This window comes from Aristolochia californica, unplaced genomic scaffold (assembly GCF_029961685.1).
Source record: "Aristolochia californica isolate CCGP_79_NKW_82.1479 unplaced genomic scaffold, dmAriCali1.0.hap1 SCAF_12, whole genome shotgun sequence".
NCBI classification, from domain to species: Eukaryota; Viridiplantae; Streptophyta; class Magnoliopsida; order Piperales; family Aristolochiaceae; genus Aristolochia; species Aristolochia californica.
The window spans coordinates 25,050,820-25,070,315 of record NW_027181793.1 but is presented as its reverse complement, the minus strand read 5'-3'; the positions used below and the strand labels follow the sequence as shown (position 1 = coordinate 25,070,315).

At 39.0% G+C, this 19,496-nt stretch overlaps 2 protein-coding genes across 3 annotated transcripts; one reads left to right on the top strand and one right to left on the bottom strand.

The window, feature by feature from the left end:
* On the bottom strand, positions 1–1,584 carry LOC137945894 (S-adenosylmethionine decarboxylase proenzyme-like). The gene has a single exon (XM_068791969.1). It carries the CDS (start codon positions 1,424–1,426, stop codon positions 296–298), a length of 1,131 nt encoding a protein of 376 aa, XP_068648070.1. The 5' UTR covers positions 1,427–1,584; the 3' UTR covers positions 1–295.
* Positions 1,585–7,433: 5,849 nt separating this feature from the next.
* LOC137945368 (ubiquitin receptor RAD23b-like) lies at positions 7,434–19,064 on the top strand. 2 transcript variants are annotated; one of them, XM_068791236.1, is made up of 14 exons: positions 7,434–7,586; positions 7,675–7,777; positions 12,922–13,083; positions 14,612–14,650; positions 14,761–14,822; positions 14,914–14,961; positions 15,269–15,446; positions 15,536–15,670; positions 15,787–15,852; positions 17,384–17,431; positions 17,518–17,627; positions 18,358–18,442; positions 18,530–18,651; positions 18,733–19,064. In XM_068791236.1, exons 2-13 carry the CDS (start codon positions 7,712–7,714, stop codon positions 18,644–18,646), a joined length of 1,116 nt encoding a protein of 371 aa, XP_068647337.1. In that variant the 5' UTR covers positions 7,434–7,586; positions 7,675–7,711; the 3' UTR covers positions 18,647–18,651; positions 18,733–19,064. The 2 variants fall into 2 exon arrangements, with proteins under 2 accessions (XP_068647337.1, XP_068647336.1); XM_068791235.1 differs by having other exon boundaries at positions 7,576–7,594.
* Positions 19,065–19,496: the final 432 nt, after the last annotated feature.

Here is a 19,496-nt window from a genome sequence, read left to right as displayed (position 1 = left end):
TTAAAATGTAAAAGAAAGACTTTAAATTTGGAATCATTCAACATTAAAGAACAGAAAGATCCATCTATTCCCCCCCGCATCCCTAGAAAAAAAAAAAAAAAGACAACACTCCCAGATGCTTTATCCTCAAAAGCAGATCGCGTTATGAGGAAAAGCTTATTCCATGATATACCTAAATCTCTTACTTTGAACGACTGAATAACAGACCTAATCAGACGAACAAAAGTAATAACAAACTATCTAGATATTCGACTGCCCTGGCTGCCTCACTATCTCTCACCATTCACCTCTCTCATCAAGCTTCAGCACTATTCCAGGGAATGTCATCCGCCTCTTCCGACTCACAGTCCCACGAGCAATGAAGAATCGATTTCGGCGAAGAAACCCTCCCCAGTCCACCAAACTGCCCAGAAAAGCTCTGGTACACCACCAACCCGCCTCCCGCCACCTCCTGCTTCGTCATGTTCTCACAAGCATACCCCTCCACCACCAGCTCTTTCCCCCACGGTCCCGCCCACTTGAGCCCTCCAAACAATGTCACCGCCACCGAGAATTCTGCCGGCTCGAAACATTTCAAAACACGCTCAACCAGCCCCCTGTAGTCCAAGGATCCGGGTTCAAACCCCATGGCCTCGTAGCTCGCGTAGCTGAACCCTTCTTCTGGAGTTATGTGTATGGTCGAGAGAACCGGCCCTTCGATGGCGTTCATCGAGTATCCGCAGGGCTCGAACTCGAAATCGCAGATCTCAAACCCGGGGAGGATGTCGGGAATTCCTGAAGCTAGAGTCATCCTCTTGGGTGAACCCGGTTTCTGGTAGAACACCGACGCACGGTCCCGGTCTAAATTGGTCATGCACATCTCTAGGGTCACCGAGTTGGGCTGCTGGTTCACATTCGAAGCAGAGTAGACATGCCACTGCCGGCTGGGGTCAACCACATTGCCGATCACATATGCCCGGCCGCCGGACGAAAGTCCGCTGAAGTAGGAGTTGAGCAACGCAACCTCGTCGGAGAAGCTGTGGTACGGCGCTGGCTGCGCTTCGGGGAAAATGAAGCTGCCGCGGGAGTATTTCACAGCGGAGACAGAGAGCGACAGAGCCTCTGACAACTGGAGAATAGCCGGGATGGCGTCGAGGAGTTTGGTTGTCCCGCATGTCTTGAGGATCATCTTGTGAGGATACACAAACAGGCTTGATTCGGACAAAACGTAGGAATCAAATTCTTTGTTGGAGAGCTCGTCGACGATAGTGCAGCGGGCCGCGTCAAGGATAGAATCGAGCTCCGACCGAGAAAGAACACGGAGGCCGCGGCCCTGTGGGTCGACAAACTGCGGCGACTCTAAGAAAGAGATTTCGAGGCGTTTTTCGAAGCCTTCGAATCCGATGGGCGAAGCCGGAAGTGGGTTTTCCATGAGAGAAAGCATCATTGCTTGGAGGTTTGGATTAAAAAAAACAGACTGAAAATTTACGGATCGAGGGAAAACAGGGAAGATTGAGAAGCAGGGAGCCAGATATCTCTTGTTTATTCAGGTTAAAACAAACTAAATGACGGGAAAAAATCCTACTCTACCGAAGACGTCATCAGTTGAGGGCTATCAGGATGGCTTCCTCACGCACTGCACAGATTTGGAAAGAGAGTAATATTAGGTACAAACACAATTTTGAGATAAACTTTGAGCGAAAAAATAAAACGTAATGGGGATCTTTTCCCCCTTCTCTTACGTTGGAGTAAGCAGCAGATCGAAACTTCTCAATTCCACCGTTTGGTCGAACATCTTCAATGCTGTAGCCGAGTGGAGCTTCGTACTGTAAGGAATTACTACTTGATTTCTTCAGGCCACCTTTAGACTCCATTAAAACATTCACGCGTCCTGCAAACGGCAAGAAATAGATCAAAGGATTATAGAAGAAAAATACGAAAGATTCGCCTGAAGGGAAAAAAAAACTGGTGTATAAAAACCCTAAACAAGGAAAAATGGAACAAATCTTTCAAAACTCAACCAAGAAAAGGAGTAATAGAAATACAAAATAGCGACGGATCCCAAGACATGCAATCAAGTGGATTTAAAAGTTTTAACATTTTGAATAACAGACGGGAAAAAAAACAAATCCATTATAACAAAATCTGAAGAGACTTCAGAGAAATAGAGAGACGGATATCTAAAAGAAAAACCTTTCCCAGAAAAAATAAAAATATAAATCCTCATCGAACCATAAGTTCACAAGTCCATCCACGGGAACATAGAAGAATAAAAACCTACAAATCATTAAGGAAAAAAAATACCTAATATGATTTTCAAACCATAACGACCAGTCAAAAAGAAAAAGAAAATAAAATAACAAGAACACGAGATGAAATAATCAAGACAAAACACCAATAAAGAAACAAAGTTCAGAAAACAGATGAATAGATTAAGCAACAAAAATATGGACATTGTTTTTGCGCATGTAGTAAAATCTTACCAACAAGAACGACGAGAAAAATAAAGGAATAATCTGTTTAAAAAAAAAAAAAACAAGAACCAGGAACATGGAAGGGGATAAGAAGATAACTTACGTTACGAAAAGATGTTATCAGGAAGTCTGAAGCTAAACGACTTCGAAGCAAGAAAAAAATTCTTCCGATCGAAACGACGACGAGAAAACCTCGGGAGAAGAAGGGTAGAGAGGCGAGCGGAAGAAGCAGAAAAGAAAGAGAGACAAAGAGAGGAGCCCTAGCAACCAGGAAAGGCAGACGCAGACGAAGGGTGAGAATAACAAGAAGGCTAAAAAGACCGTATTCTTATAGGAAACGAACAGCAGGAGTGAGGATTACAGGGAGACGCGTCTCAGGGTATGAGGTGAGAGGAATCGGGGGGCGTAATAAAAGAGCCCACGCGGCGGTGCGCTTCCCAGTCGCGGAACGCCTGGCGATATACGAGAGAAAAGTGGACAAAGATATCGGTTACTTGCTATTTTTGGTGCAGGCTTCACCCTGGGGGGTTGGGTCCCGCGTGTTGTTTCTCCTTGGTTTTTACTCCGGATTCTACTTACCTCTTTTGAAATTATTTTTCAGATTTCGTTTTGCTCTCGGACTGCCCCTGTGATCTGTAACAGCACGTTACAGACGCTTCAAGCTATTTTTTCTTCCGTTTTCACGGTTCTCGAGATAGTTTTGCTATTTATAAGGGAATCTATTTAATACTTACATTTTCATGACAAAGCTACCCTTGGTAAGATATGGGTATATTAGTCATTGCACCTTACGCATTTTCTTCCCGAGTGACGCCAAAGGATCGGTCATCCGAGGTGAAATCGAGTCCGGGTTGAGCTAACCCCATGGACCTGCCCGATTTTAGATCAAGGTGTATATAATTATGGACCATCCAATCATAAAACCGATGAGTCCTTAATTACCTGCCGGGGTCTTATCCGACTAATAAGTGAATCTGATTCGGATCCTAGTCACATCAAATCCGATTGGCCAATTATTGTGTACGGGTATTTACAACTAGAGTGCGCTCCCAGTCCCTTTCTTAAAAACCTGGATTCATGCGGTTCCAGTTACCCGACTCCGAGTCGGATCTAGGTGGGGATTCGTCTAATATGGATCTGAATCATTGAAACTTTATCTCTCTCTCTTTCGCATGTTTTCAGATCTCCGGTGGGGCTCATAGTGAAGAGTGAAGACGACGCATTGTCAGAGATTCCGATTCTATCTCTCTTCTACGACAATCCTGACCGCCGGTTGCCTGAAAAGTAGAAATTCTAAAATTTGAGTATATTTGCATTAAAACGAGACACTCCTAATAATATTTTTTTATAGAAAAAAAATCCAAATCCACTAATCGTACTTGCAAGTACAAAGTGGAACTTCACCGACCCACTTGGATGTTAAGCAAATTGAAAGTTGATTTCTTCATTGAAGCTTATTGTGGGATGGTCCATATCGTCCAAATCTTCCCTTTGTTTAATATAATTAAACCCTTAATCCGTTCCATTAAACAAAGAGCGGATATGCTGTCTCCAACTTTGTAGCTTGATATTTAGACGAAACCATTGTTTTAGGAGGGTAATTATCTCTTGTTGGTGGTTGGTGAGATACGGTCAAAACTTGTCTCCATTAGGACGTACTTTTTTTAATATAATCCATCCTATCCTCCTCAGAAATCCACCTGCTTAAAATCCTTTTGGCTCGGAAACGAGCGCGAGTACTAAATGACGTGGAAACGCATGGACACATAAGAAAGGACAAAGCCAGCAGTCAGAAAGTGTTTGCCTTTTTTTTATTTTTTATTTTGCATGGGACAGACAAATATATTCGCGCAAAAGAAATCAGCGCCTTTGGCGGTGTGGATTTGGACTCATGTCGGGGCGGAGGAAAAAGTGCCTCGCTCTTCCCACGCCGAATTAGAATTCCCGGACTCTGTCTTCTCTTTCCTTGTAATTTCAGTCACTTGAAGGGCAGATAAAGAAAAAATATATTTTTAAAACAGGAAAATGAACTTTGCCTATAAATTATAATATTGCAACAGAGAGTGTTAAATATTTCCTAGATTATGACAAAGTCTAATCAAGCTTAGATCTATCAATTAAGATTGGGCACGAAGAATTTGGTAGGAAAGGTAAAAGATTATGAAAAATAATTTAAAAGTGATTTTTTTTTGTGTTAATGTAAATAATGAAATTTTTTAGTAAAATAATATGAGTATTTCCATTTAAATCCAACTAAATTAGTTTAGTCTCAATGTTGAACATCAAATATAAAACGAAGAGTAAAAATGAAGAGTAAAATGAAGCCAACTATCACCCTTTCACTACGAGAGTAGACAACAGGAACGTCTACACCCTTGGGGTCATTTGTCATGTGAGAGGTTACACCAAAGTCTGGATACCAATCAGAGTCATTGGAGGTCGGAATTGAACAAGCAGCGAAAGGCTCAGCAAGGTTAGCAGACTGCTTTTTCTTGAGATTAAAAAATGTCTAACAACATTTAGCCAAGTGGCCCTCCTTGTCGCACATTTGACAATAAACTGGAGATTTTGCAGCGTCAAAGGAAGGCGTTGGCTTCCCTTTCTTTGTGCTTTTCGGTCTGGTGGAAGAATTCCGTTGGGTGTAGAACGCTGAGTTGAGTGTAGACTATTGATACATCAATCTGTAAAAAATCTCATGGCTCAAGGCTTTCGTGATGAGATCTGTAAAAGAAGATAACGAATGTTGGGAAAGCATTGTAGTTGAAAAAACCTTATATTCAGGACCTAAGGCTCTCAAGAACCAATGGATTTTATCCAGGTCGTCAATGGGACGACAATTTGCCGCTAGTTGATCACAGAGGCCTTTGAAGAGTCAAGAAAATTCAGCCACTGATTTGGAGCTTCGTTGCATCAATTGAAGCTCGTCCTTCAACTGGAGTTTTTGAGTTTTGGATATGTGAGAGAAAGAGGTTTCAAGAGTAGTCCGGGCCTCATGTACATGACTCAGACCAAGTACCTCACTCATAGACTCCTCTGTAAGAGAAGAATAAAGAAGACTTAGGAGAGTCTGATCAGTATTCTGCCAGGAAGTGTATGCAGGATTCACCTGTGTGGTGCCATCACAGCCGGTAACCTTTGGAGAAGGGGCTAGGACACTACCATCCAGAAATTCGAGAAGGCCTTGACTGGTTAACAGAGTGACAAAACTGATTTATCCATAACAAATAATCGGAGGAGGTCAGTTTGATGATGAACATATGCACCATCGTGTTAAACGGAAGTGAAGTTGACGAGGACGAGGCAGCCATGGAAGCAAGGGAAGCTATCAACGCCATTGACGAAGAAGACGACGGAAAAAAACAAACCTATAAGAGCTCTGATACCATGTGAAGGTTTAGTGACCCGTATCGTATATGGCTGTAATCCTTAATGAATCTTGAGTTTACTGGTATCATTATTTATAATGATAGGAAACAAATAAAACTAATTGATACATATCCTATTATATATCCAATCGTATACATGATAACAAACCATCGAAGATCAAAGAGGGATTCAAAAGAGGATTTTTCCTCATCAAATACTATTGTCTCGTGGAGTGAATTCAATTTGACTCATTTTTTTCTTAAATGATATGAAAATGAATTAAACTAGCGCTTCTGAAGCCACTTTCTCTAATGAAAGTGGATTACCTAGTGCACTAAGAGCAGTCTATTCGGCATAATCTGATCTGGTTCTTTGTAACCTCTTTATCGCTCGTCCACATCTTTCTACTGATTTGTGGCATAACTATTATTTTTTTTCTTGCATCTAAAGGTTAAATACTTATGGTTCCGGCCCCTTCGTACATAATTTGATGGTTGATAGCCAGTTATCAATCAAAACTCTCCAATGCACGAATCCGGGACTATATAGTGATTGATATTGATGTCTGCTATTGTTTCTTTAAGCATCTCAATCACTTCTGATTCTTATCGACTTATGATTGATGGATGATCCCATCAATGGTCGCCCCAAAAAATTTATGTGATCCGTCTTCAATCGATCATCCTCTTTGTTCGCTTCTGTTTTTTTTTTTTTTGTTAAATCTCTTTTGATGGATACGTTGATAAGTATCAGTTCCTAAGAAGATCACATTGCGTATAAGAAGAGTAGAGGAGAGAGTTTGAGAATCCAATGGAGTAGGAAAATGGCGTTGTCGACACAGCTGCCATCCATGTGGGAAAGAAACAGGAAAGAGTAGGCGACTGGCCGCATTAGCAATTTCAGCTTGTGGACATCCGTCGAGTGAAATCGACCATTTATCCCGAACTAGGCATAAGCTGTTTGTGAAAATGTTTCTGAGGTTGTATTCTGTATTTCCAATCTCTTCTAGAGGGAATTTCGTCACTGTGTTGGGGCTACTTCTTGCCCCGTGGAGTTTTGGATCCAGACCATAACTGCTACTGCTGCTGCTGCTGCCAAAAAATGAAAAACACACAGAGAGTTAGAGATCAATTCTGAAATACTATAGTGATTTATCCTTTGAACCCATGCCCGAGTTTGGAAACCGAGATCCAGTTCAAACAGGAAGAAGCAAAGGTAGATCGGTATCATCGCCTACGTTGGAAAACCTGGGGGTTTTCTCTCGTGGGCTTAAAAGAATCATTTTAAGGACACATTTGAGTCCATGGTACAAAAATTTATCTGCCTTGTAGCCTCTTTTACATGTAGCTTTGACAAATTAAATATTTAATTTTATTTAATATATTTTTAAATATGATGGATTTTTTATAATATTTCTTTATATCCAACAACTCCAATTATAAGAATTAATGCAATATTATGCTCTAATACGGTTTTAGCAGATTTCAGTCGGACGCTGGACGAGAAGTTAGCGCACGCCGGGAGATCTGCCCCTTTCATCTCATCAGGAAACACGTGGCAAAAATCCAGAGGGTTCTTATTTTATCTTGGACCTACTATCAGGTAGGGAAGTAACTGACAGAGGGCCGGCAGCAGCTTCGGAACCAAATAGGAGATTCTCAGATATTCTTTAGCGCGACGTAGGGTCGGAAAAGCCGCCTACTTTATAAGCCTCCACCGGAACCCCCTGCGGTTCGTTTCGTTTTCGGGATTTACACTTTTCTACAGGTTTTCTGGTTAGGGTTTTGTGATTTTGTCTCGCCCGTTTCTTCGCTGAAATCGACTCCCTAAGTTCGGTCTTTTCACTGTCATCTAGATAGAAAGGGCTTTGTCGCTTTTTTCCAGTAATAGCCATGAAGCTCACGGTGAAGACGCTTAAAGGCAGCCATTTTGAAATACGCGTACAGCCTAACGATACTGTGAGCAATTTATTTTCTTTCCATTCACGTTGGATTTGGTTGTGCTTTGTTTTTTGTGCTCTTGGATGGTTCACCTGGATGCGGAAATGAAACAATGCTCTTGGAGTAGAGGTTAAATCAGGGTACGGCTATTGAGGTAATTCCTCATGTAATATTTTTTGTTGCGAGTAATTGTTAAACTGAGTACGTCAATTGAATTCTGGGTGGAGGTTTGATGTGACTATTGGCAGTTAAGTGTCACAAGAGAGGGAAGGAGAGCAAGGTCGTGTGGTTTATGCAGATTCTAACAGCTCAACTCTTTCACTACTGCTGTTCCTCCTAACTACACCGAATGACTCTCAGTCTTGATTTGACTTGAAAAAAGCTGCTTTTCTTGTGAAATCGAAATAGGAATGAGAATAGCAGAAAGAAAACTAGAGTTACGAAACTTCAATTTTTCTCTTCCCTCAGGGATTCGGGAGAACATTTATAAATAGAGTTATATCTTGGTTCTCCTGAGCCTTCCATTCCGTTGTGTTGTTAATGTCTAAATGTCATGAGATTCTGTTAAGATTGCAGATAACAGCTCAATGTCGTGCCATTGGGAGCCAGCTGATTTACTGACCTGGTTCCCTATCACGTCCTTCCCCTTGAAATGTGCCACGTCATCACTGCAGAAGCGTGAATGTAATTGAGAGTTGGCAATGGCGGATAGTAAGGGTCAGCAGAACTAAGGGAAGGGAAGGGAAAGGATCGAAACAGCAATGTGAATGAATGATTCCGTCAGTGACCTTAACTTTTCTAACTGCCTTCCAAAATTTCCTTCGTCAAGTTGCCAAGGCTTTCAAATACGACCTTTCTTTTCCTCTTCTTCCTTTTCTCCACCTTATTCTTTTCGTGTTTCAACACTTTCTGGGTTGCTGGAACCTGCTTCTTTGCGTCATACACCTTCTGCCCTACAGCATACTGAGCAATGACATCCACCACGAATAGAGCGTCATCAAGATTAAGGTTTATGGCAGTGTCTGGGGCAAGCTTCTTCTGTGCTGCTACTGAGCGTCCACTTTGGCAACGAGGCCTCAATTGGTTGAGGCTACCCACTCCTCCTTTGTCTCTTCAACACAAATTTGCTCTTCGCCCATCTGCTTTGGTCTTTTGAAGCAGCAGAGACTGTTGATCTTCAAAAATGGGGATGAGGGTTGACTGTTTTGCCATGGATTTTTGGATAAGCTTTGTGCTCTGCTGGAGATTGTGTACTCAAGATTTGATAGAGAGAATTTCATCTCTTACTCAGTGTAAATGAAAGCTATAGAACTTGATTTTTTGTCATCTTCTTTCAAAGCTTCCGGAGAGCATCTATTTATAGAGTTATATCTTGGTTCTCTAGATCCTCTCACTCCATTGTGCTATTCCTGTCTAAACATCAAGCCATTCTGTTAAGGCTGCAGTAATGGTTTGATTTAGTTTATAACAGAATCTGTAGAGAGCCTCCTGATCTCCTGACCTGGCTTCCTATCCAGCTTCTTTATGACTAATCTCTGGTCCTTCAGTTTATCATAAAAAAGGAAAGAACTTTAAAATTTGTGCATATGTTCAGGCAATGTGAATTAGGGGCCTCTAGTGGTTGTATACATTATATCTGGATACAAATATTGTTTTTAAATTTTGGTTATATCTATTATTTTGAGTTATTTCTATTTTATTTTATTTTGAGAAATGAGTTATGTCTATTGTTCGAGTATCTTTGACATAGTTTTGGTTGAGCTAATCTTTACGGTGTTTCATCAAGCAAAGCTTTTTGATTGAAATTCTGTTAGTTAATTTGATACAACGAGTGTCAATTGGGCTGCACGTTAGCTAGCTCAAACAATTTGCCATATTTATTGATGGGTCCATGCAGGGTCAAGGTACCCCCATTGATGTAATCTATGCACTCTTTCATTTGGAGGTTTAATTTACAACGCTTTTTAGGCAAAACCTTTGTTCCAGTGGCAACAAGTTATTTATTGAAATTAAAAGAGTAAAATTTTTCATTGTGCAAGGGGATGAACTTTTTCACGATGCAATGTTTGAATTTATTGTGGTTAGAGAGGGACATTTTGACCAATTCGAGTTAAATGACTCTTGTTGCAAAAATAGACAATAATGTTTGAGTTTCACTTTTGTTTGGTTGAAGCTCTTCATTTTTAAATTATCTGCCACAATAAAAAAGAAGTTACTCTGAGCTTGATAACAAAACATCACGCCCTCTCCCCTAGGTTTCCATCTTGGAATGATGTTTCCAGATTCCAATCTTTTGTTTTTGTAGGGTATAGGTAGTGGATGCAAACATTGTAGTTGAGTGTCAATCATAAGAGGGCCTTCTTATAGTTAAATTAAGATTTCCTTACATAGTTGTCCTCTCTTTTTGTATTTCTGTGGGTTGGGGTTTGAAAAAGGCAAGGAGAGGGTGTGGGGTTTGTTTCTGGAGCATGGTGTGCTTTTTGGGCCACATGTTGTGTCTGGACATAACACTTGTTCTTGTCAGTAAGAAAGATTCGAAACGATCAGAAGAGATGGGTTTGACCATGAAACGACTGATATTTTGGAAAAGAAACAAATAAAAGAAAAGAAAGTCTGAGATGTTATCCTATCTGTTGAAAAACAAGTATCAGGGGACATTTTGGTTATTTAATTTACCTTATTTATATTTCTTGATGTAATCTTGTTCTGTATGTCCAATTATGTATATGGTCCAAGTTTCACGTAACGTGGAAATGTAAAATGGGAGATATAAGGAGATTAAAGTCTCACTTAAAGTAAGGGCATATTTGTAAATTGTACTCAACATCATTATAAATAGCACATCCCCCAACGCACAACTCTCTCTTGAGCTTTTGCCTCTCCACCTTCTCTTCCTCTCATTCTCTCTCCTCAACAATATCTCTTCTTACTTCTTTCGTGGTATCAGAGCAGTAGATCACATCTAGGAAGGTTCTTTATCAGTTTTTCATCCTTTTGAAGCAGATATCTTTATAAAGGAAGGATTTTTATCAAAGTTTTTCTGCTACAGGTTGGTAAAAATCCAAAATTTTCTCCTTTTCTCTCTACCATAACCCTAGGATTACTGGTTCTACTATTCATTGAATAGATCTTGATGTTTTAAACTACCCAAAGGAGGGTTTTTATGCTATTTTTGGGGATGTGTGCCAACTCCCAGACCCACATGTGCTGATGTCAGACCTATTGAGACCCTTTTTGCAATGTTTGTTCTGGAAATTGATACTTGTTTTGGACTTTTGGGTTTTTTTACTTGGTCACATCATCTAAACTGTCCTAACCCTAATTCTATGTGGTGGGGCCCACCTAGGTTGGTTAAGTTGAACTTTTTTCGAAGGTTTGTTTGATCTATTTGGTGCTTTTATATATTCGTTATGATTGATTATGGTGAAGTTTACACTCCATCTATAAAATTTTATAATCCTGATGGGAAAGATCTTATCACTATCACTTCTGAAAAATTTAATGGTGATAATTATCTTACTTGGTCCAGATCTGTTAGAATGTATTTAAAGGGCAGGAAGAAGTTTAAAAATAATAGGGATGGCCCTTTTATACCTCATATGGCTTAAAACAAAGTCCACGAGCTTGGTTTGAAAAATTTAGACAAGTGGTTTTGTCCATGAGGTTTCTTAGAAGTCATTGTGACCATTCCCTGTTTATTATGAATAGATCATCTGGAATTATTATCTTATTGGTGTATGTAGATGATATCATTTTATCAGGGAGTGACAAATCAGGCATTGAAGAAGTTACATCCCACTTGGCAAGTCATTTTTAGACTAAAGATTTGGGTCAACTAAAATATGTTATGGGCATTGAAGTTTCAAGAAGCAAGGAGGGAAATGTTTTGACTCAAAAGGAAATATTTCACTGATATGCTTCAAGAGTATAGACTTTTGGGAGCTAAACTAGCTGATACACCTATGAAGGTAGGATGATGATCAAAGTCCAAAACTGAAAGATAAAACAATGTATAGGTGACTAGTAGGCAAACTCATTTATGCTACAATTACTAGATTAAATATTTCATTTGCAGTCAGTATAGTGAACGAGTTTATGGACCATCCATGTAAGATTCATCTAGAGGCTGCACAGAGAATCTTACGGCATTTGAAAGGAGCACGAGGGAAAGGTCTTCTTTTTAGACCTAGTAATCATTTGAGGATCGAGACTTTCTTTGACGTGATTATGCAAGTTCCAGGTTTGATCGGAAATCAACTACCGGGTATTGTGTATTTCTAGGAGGAAATCTAATCAGTTAGAAGAGTAAGAAACAAAATGTGGTTGCTCGGTCTTGTGTACAACCTGAATACGGAGCCATGACCCACACCATCAGTGAACTAATGTGGGTGCAATCCGTTATCTAGGAGTTAGGCTTCCATCAGAAAGATCCTATGACTATTTATTGTGATGACTAGACAATAATCTTCATTGCTAGCAATCCAGTGTTTCATGAGAGAACGAAGCACATAGAGGTAGATTGTCATTTCATATGGGATGCAATGATGAAAAAGGAGGTGACAACCCCATATGTTCGGTTTGGTGATCAACTCGGCGATGTTTTCACTAAGGCACTGGGAAAGTGTGAATTTCTGATTTTGTGGCAAACTGGGACTTTTTGACATATACGCTCCAACTTGAGGGGGTGTTGAAAAAAAGTATCAGGGTCATTTTGATCACTTAACTTTATTTATATTTCTTGATGTAATCTTATTATGTATATCCAATTATGTCTATGGTCCAAGTTTCATGTACAGTGGATATGTAGAATGGGAGATATAAGGAGATTAGGGTTTTACTTAAAAGTAAGGGCATATTTTTAAATTGTGTTCAACAACATTCTAAATAGATTTCGGGGGACGTGCACATTCCCCCAACTCACTGCTCTCTCTTGAGCTTTTACCTCTACACCTTCTCTCTCTCTCTCTCTCTCTCTCTCTCTCTCTCTCTCTCTCATTCTCTCCTCAACTTTATCTCTTCTTACATTTTTCACTATCACTGTAACAGCCTCTTTCTCAATATTTTTTCTAGTCATCTAATGCTATTTGGAAAATATTTGCGCTCAGCATACGTATACATGTCCTGTTTTATTGCATCAATCCATGAAGTTGCTTCATTTGTAGGTTATGGCCGTGAAGAAGAATATAGAAGTAGTGCAAGGAAAAGACTGCTACCCTTGTGTGCAGCAGCTATTGATTCACAATGGGAAGGTTTTGAAAGATGAAACTACATTGGAGGAAAATAAAGTCAGTGAAGGTGGCTTTCTTGTGGTTATGTTAAGCAAGGTATGTGATCTACCATCTTTTTATATGTTTCTATCAAATTTACTTAGGATTGAGTATCTATGTGCTGTTTATTTTCCTAATGTTCATTGGTTACATTACGTGCTTTTATCAATTTTAATTTTAATTTTTTGATTGCTGTCATGGAGGTCTTCTTGTGTAGGTTGTCAATATGTTTTACTTTCTGTAGAGAATAATGTGGATTTTTGCCAGGAATTGGTGGCATTTATGTGTTACTTGTCCTACACTTGGCTCATACCTGCACTCCCTGATCTTGTGTATTTGGTCATCTTGCCCAGAGGATCCACAATCTAAAGATTGCTTGTGAAGCAAAAAGAAAAAGCTCACTGTGCCATGTACCATGGAAATAATATAGTGATATTGAATTGTTCATGAATTTGTGGAACTGTTGATGCTCTTCTTTCACATCTTTCTGGCTTACTACATCGGTGTAACACTTTCGTTCCTCAGACTCTGCTGAAGATCTGCTAGGCTTACGTAATGCAACACCCATAAAATAGAAATACAGGCTGCAAACCAGCAAATACTATTGTAGATGGCAACTTAAAGATGGGCAGAGGTTTCTGATTTTTAAGATATGAGAACATGGTATTTGGAGATTACCATATGATGGTTAGCTACTTATGGTGGACCTTGCAAAACACCTGAACCAGCTGATGAAGTCTGCAAGATTTGTACTGAAGAAAGGGAATTGTACTTAGCATTTCTCTATGAGTTCCTGGATGATGCTCTGTCATGGTCCAGTGTATTTGTGATAAAAAATATTTGTGCTTGTGATGTTGTAGGCCCTGTCATTGAATTTTCTCTGGCATGGCAGGTGCTACATGGGCACCTCAACTCCATTACATTGTGACTAATGTACCTTTGCCTGGTAATGTTCTATTAATTGGTAGAGTTTTTTTTGGGCATTGGTTAGGTTTAAGAGAACTGTAAATGCATTCTTAACAACATGACTGAATTCCTTTTGCTGGGAAAGCAAGATCTATTAGTTGGAGTTTGATCATTGCCGGACTTGGAACTGCAAGTTAACCACTGAAACGATTTAGGCAAAGTTAGATTATATTTGGCATCAGCTGATTTAGGCATGATACACTTCATCCTTAATTTAAAACAACATATGGTCATGGTTATCATAATATTATCAAGCAAAATTAGGTCATATGAAGTTATAGTGTATTTGATAGTGATTCTGTAGTCCTATTATTGGATCTTTCTATGCTTTGCCAAAGTTTTTTGGCTGCCTTACAACTCTACAACTCCCAAGTATGTTTCTTCGATGATCTGAGAGAGTAGAAATGGGATATTCACTTGCTGTGTATAAGATGCTGTGATGGATATTGGGGATTTTGGGGGGCGGTGGGCGGTGGGCGGCTTTCCTCTGCTCATGTATTTCATGCTTGTAGTATATAGTTTCAGATTATTATTCATACTACCGTCTTTTGTATGTTTTTCCTGTGATAACTATGACTATGGTTCTGTTTTTTAATATTGACATTTGTTCTGGTGCCAGAGCAAATCCTCAGGTACAACTGGCACATCATCTTCACAGGTGATTTTTCTTGGTTGATCATTAGTCAAGTGGTTTCTGGGCATTGAATTCTTTACCAAACTGCTTTCAAATGACTTCTTAAATTCTAATTGATATCTTTGTTTAAGCAGCTCTCTACAACTGCTCCTACTTCTGTTCCTGCTCCTCCTAAAGGGAGTTCAACAGAAGCACCGTATGTTGCCTCCACTTTGAACTGTTCTTGTCTTCCCATCAGAAGTTATTACAACACCATTCATATAGCTGATGCGATGTCCTTGTTACAGGGCTACAGTGAGTAGTACTACAACAAACTCTGAGAGACAAAAATCGGAGTAAGTTGTTCATTATTGCGTATTACTTGTTTAATTAGTTGAGTAACACATGATCTTATTAGGTTTAAATTATTCATATGAAGAAGCAAGTCAGTGGTCTTCACTTGGCCTTTCCTGCACAGCTGGAGTCCCCACTTGGAAAACTTGTTAGATGCTTGTTTACTTTAAATTAACCAGATCCAAATTTGATTCTACTGGTTATGAAAGTTATGGATATCCCTCAGTTTCCATCCCTTCAATGCTTGTTAATCTTGTGTGTGACTCCTCCTGATTTAGATTTTATGATGTGATTTATGTATGTGGGCAGGGGTTCATCTGATGCCTATGGTCAAGCTGCATCAAACGTTGTAGCTGGCAATACTCTCGAGCAAATCATTCAACAACTAATAGATATGGGTGGTGGGACCTGGGACCGTGACACAGTTTTGCGTGCACTTCGTGCTGCTTACAACAATCCAGAGCGTGCTGTGGAGTATCTATATTCCGTATGTTGAGTTTGTTCTTTATTAAGTCCTTGTACGTTTTAACTCGGATGCAGCTTTGAAGGACTAACCATTTGAAATTTGTCATGCAGGGTATCCCACCATCAGCGGAAGTTGCTGTTCCAGCTGCTGGTAATTTGGCTTCGGGCCAAAGTGCTAATCCCATGGCAGGCACGACACCTCTCTCTGGCTTGCCAAACTCTTCTCCTTTGAATCTATTTCCACAGGTGTAACATGGCTTTCATTGTTTAAAGTTATTAACTTTCAATTTCATCTTTTTTTTTTAGTTCTGTGTTATATTTTTTATGGTAATGAAACAACTTGCCAATTTATATTCTTCTAGGGTGCTTCTAATCTAGGCACTGGTGGGGGAGCTGGGTCTCTTGATTTTCTTAGAAACAATGAACAGGTGTGTACCCTTTCAATTATATGAAGCGAGATAATTGCATCTGTTAATCCTTCTTCTACTCTTATTCTTTTTGAGCTCTCTTGGCAGTTCTTTATCTTTTCTTTAACATGAAATTTATGAGCTTTGTCAGATATAGGTCGTCTCCCAGCTGCAATATTTTTACCAATAAAATAAAACATTTTGTGAAGAGTTGTATGACCTGGTTTCTCATAAACTTTTCAAATCTAATTGCAACCATAATCTGAGTTTCCATTACCTTATTTGTCAAAGTCTGATTGCTTTAAAACACCTTTAGTTGTACATGTTCTGATGCTTGCATTTCTGCTTTTTGCCAATGGTTAAGTTCATTAATTTTTTTTTGTACATTATGTCTAATTGCTAGTGGAATAAGGTATGTCTCTTCTTGTTGACACCTGTGCATCCTAGACAAACTAGTTACCTGTAACCAAGAGATATTGTGAGTAAAGAATTAGAAAACGGAGGTGGCTTAGAACTCAAGGATTACAACAGTCATTACTGAGATTTTATATATGAGACAATTTTAGGAATACTAAACATGGAAAGACAAACTTAGAATGATTTTGTTAGCGAATATCTGTCAGTGGCACCACTGCCTGAGATAGTAAAGGAGATTTGACTGAGATTGTGACCTGATGGCATAAATGATTTGTATAGATTTTAGTTTATGGAACCTGTAAGAAGTTGAGAAATCTTGAAACCAATGTTGATAGAAGTTGTGCCTAAACATGAAAGCAGAGTTAAGCCAATGATAGATCAGAATGGAAGCCAATGATTTATATAGCTGATTTTGACATACATGGGATGAGGCTTTGTCGCTGATTATGACTATTGGTGTATGTCCTTGTAAAAACTCAAATAATTCTCAAAGGGATTTTGTACAGTATAGCCAGCACTGATAGAAGGTCGTCGTATATAGATGAACTCTGTCCATTCCTTTCTTTTGAAATGGTAAAATAGAAACCGTATGCACTGCCAGCTACTACTGGTTCTGTCTCAGATTTTAACATGACGATCTGTACCAGCTAGCACTTTTTAGATTTTGTACTGTTTGCTTCTTATTGTGTTTCGGCGTTCTTTAGAATGGAAAAGTTGCTGTCTAGTTTTAAGTTGGATGGGTCTTAGCTCACAGCGGAACTTTGAGAATCAAAGCATCAGATTGAGGATCTAAAACAGGCCTACTGTTAAATTGAACCTTAAGCAATTTATGAACATATCTTGGTTTATGCTTTTTGTTGATCCTAAGTCTTAAAATATCCTCAGATTGAACTCTAGTCATAAAAACAAATGTTTTCAAGTGTGCCTTGTTGCTCAATTATTAAAATTCATTTCTTCAATATTACTGTGATTCATTTATTAAATGGTCACAAATCTCATTCTCATTGGCTTACACAAATCATATGGCTTTTAGATCACAAACTCTAATATTATATACGGTTTCGCATTGCTGCTTTTTGTTGCCTTTTATTTTGTGATTATTGCTGGTTTTGATATCCTCTCTTCTGTCTGCTAGTTCCAAAATTTGCGGTCAATGGTTCAAGCAAATCCACAAATACTACAGGTATGCAAATCTAACTTTGTTATGGTACTTATTGTGAAGTATATAAGAGGTATGGAGTTGACTGTGGGAACCACTTTCTGTCACAGCCAATGCTTCAGGAGCTAAGCAAGCAAAATCCTCAACTGCTAAATTTAATTCAGGAACATCATGCAGAGTTTCTTCAGTTGTTAAATGAACCTGTTGAAGGTGCTGAAGGGTGAGCACTTAAACATGTACAGTTATGTGATTTAGTGTAGCAAGCTGTGTACAGTCTGTTTGCTTGTTTCGGAGATCTATGTAAACAAGTACCATTCATGATAACTAACAGTCCAGCTGAGGCCATGTGCTTCGACTAGTATGAAGAACAAAGAATCTGGCTCTGCTTTTCGAAGTTCATGTTGCTACTGATCATGTTTCAGTTTTGTGGATAGTATTAAACGTGTTTTGGGGAATAAGATGGGCCAAAGTACAAAGTACTTCATTGTTTGTTTGGTGACATGAGTAGTCTGTGGTGAACATGCTATTAAGGTTTTGGTTAGTCCCCTTTTTGTTATCCATTTTGCATTCTGAGTTCCACCTCTCTTGTCAACAATTATTCCTCGTTCCATGCTTCCAAGTGTTTGCAGTAGATGAGCAGTTATACTTTTTACAGCTATTCATGTTGTTATTGCACTACGATAGAAAAAATATAAGTATTGTGCTGTCTTTGGGGATATCATGCAGATTTCTGTCCTTCCAAACTTTTGGGAAGCAGATATTTTTCCTTACCAAGCTCCTTTGTTATATCTCTTTTTTATGCATTTAATAGAACTTTCTTGTCTTGCCCTCTTCCCCACTTGTTTTAATCAATTTAATTGAATATGGAGGAACTAGTCTGCTTCCTATAGTTACATTTTTATTCTTTTTCTCTCTACTAGGAATTTCTGATTTGGCAAGCTTTCTTCCAGGGATTTGTTTGACCAAGCCGAGCAGGACCAGGACACGCCCCATGCCATCAGTGTGACACCAGCTGAACAGGAAGCTATTGAACGAGTAGGGATTGCTTCTTACATTAAGTGTTTCTGTTTCTTTTTTTCCCTCCTGTGTACTTAATTCTTAAGTGTGCTATCTGTTATATAGCTTGAAGCAATGGGATTTGATAGAGCTCTTGTCATAGAAGCATTTCTAGCCTGTGACAAGAATGAAGAGTTGGCAGCGAACTACCTATTGGAGCATGCTGGTGACTTTGATGACTGAAACAGGTGATTTGTGGAGCTTGTTATTTTAACTGCACTTTTCGGTTCATTGCCATTTTTGGTTGACCTTGTGGTTTGACTTCACAGGATGTATGATGTATGCCAAGTTGGTCCAAAGTGTACGAAGCAGTGCAGGTTTCAGTGTTTCATAATTCCACTGCTAAACATTTGGAATGTTGTGATAGAGGCAGATGGAGCCCAACATTCTGTCGTCCCTCTCAAAAAATTGAAAAATATTTCATGGGATGATTCTTTGGGGTTTTCAACGGAGGAATGATTCTTATCGACTCGAAAGTTCATATCCTGTGTCTCTAATATATTTATATATTTTTAACTTCGATTTTTGGGCAACGAATGTGAGATCCATTGTCTTTGTTACTAAATGTTGGAAATGGCATGTTTCAGTTTTGTTTTCTGAAGTCGCTTGTTGAGGCTTGTATTAGGTTGTTCTGTTAATCATGGACAGGTTTCATAAAAGCTCACCTGCCCTGTTTTGGTTAAAGGTGGACCAAAACCAGGCAAACTATATCAAAGGTACCCGACGTCGAGGGATGAAGAATAATTGGAGTTTTTTACCCAATAATAAACAAATCCTTTGATAGTAAACAACTAATAATGAAATAATCTTTTTGTGTATAAGTTTCTCTAGGTGATTGTACAACTTGTATAAAAAAATTATCAAGCGTAGACTTGCCATAGAATAGTAATTGTAAAGCTAATTAAAACAATTGAAATGATTGTAAAAAATTTTCCATCAACTGTAGTAATGTTAGTCATCCAAGGCTCCTCATGTGTTATTTGGAAGACTAATGAGATTGTTTTTTTTTTAAAGATATACTCAAGAATTGATA

What these genes read in the sequence shown, in the direction of transcription:
- LOC137945894 (XM_068791969.1), bottom strand. Translation starts at nt 1,426, where the DNA reads ATGATGCTTTCTCTCATGGAAAACCCACTTCCGGCTTCGCCCATCGGA.
- LOC137945368 (XM_068791236.1), top strand. Translation starts at nt 7,712, where the DNA reads ATGAAGCTCACGGTGAAGACGCTTAAAGGCAGCCATTTTGAAATACGC. An exon ending in GCGTACAGCCTAACGATACT is followed by an intron (nt 7,778 to 12,921) that starts GTGAGCAATTTA and finishes CTTCATTTGTAG; the next exon opens with GTTATGGCCGTGAAGAAGAA. An exon ending in CCTGTTGAAGGTGCTGAAGG is followed by an intron (nt 17,628 to 18,357) that starts GTGAGCACTTAA and finishes GCTTTCTTCCAG; the next exon opens with GGATTTGTTTGACCAAGCCG.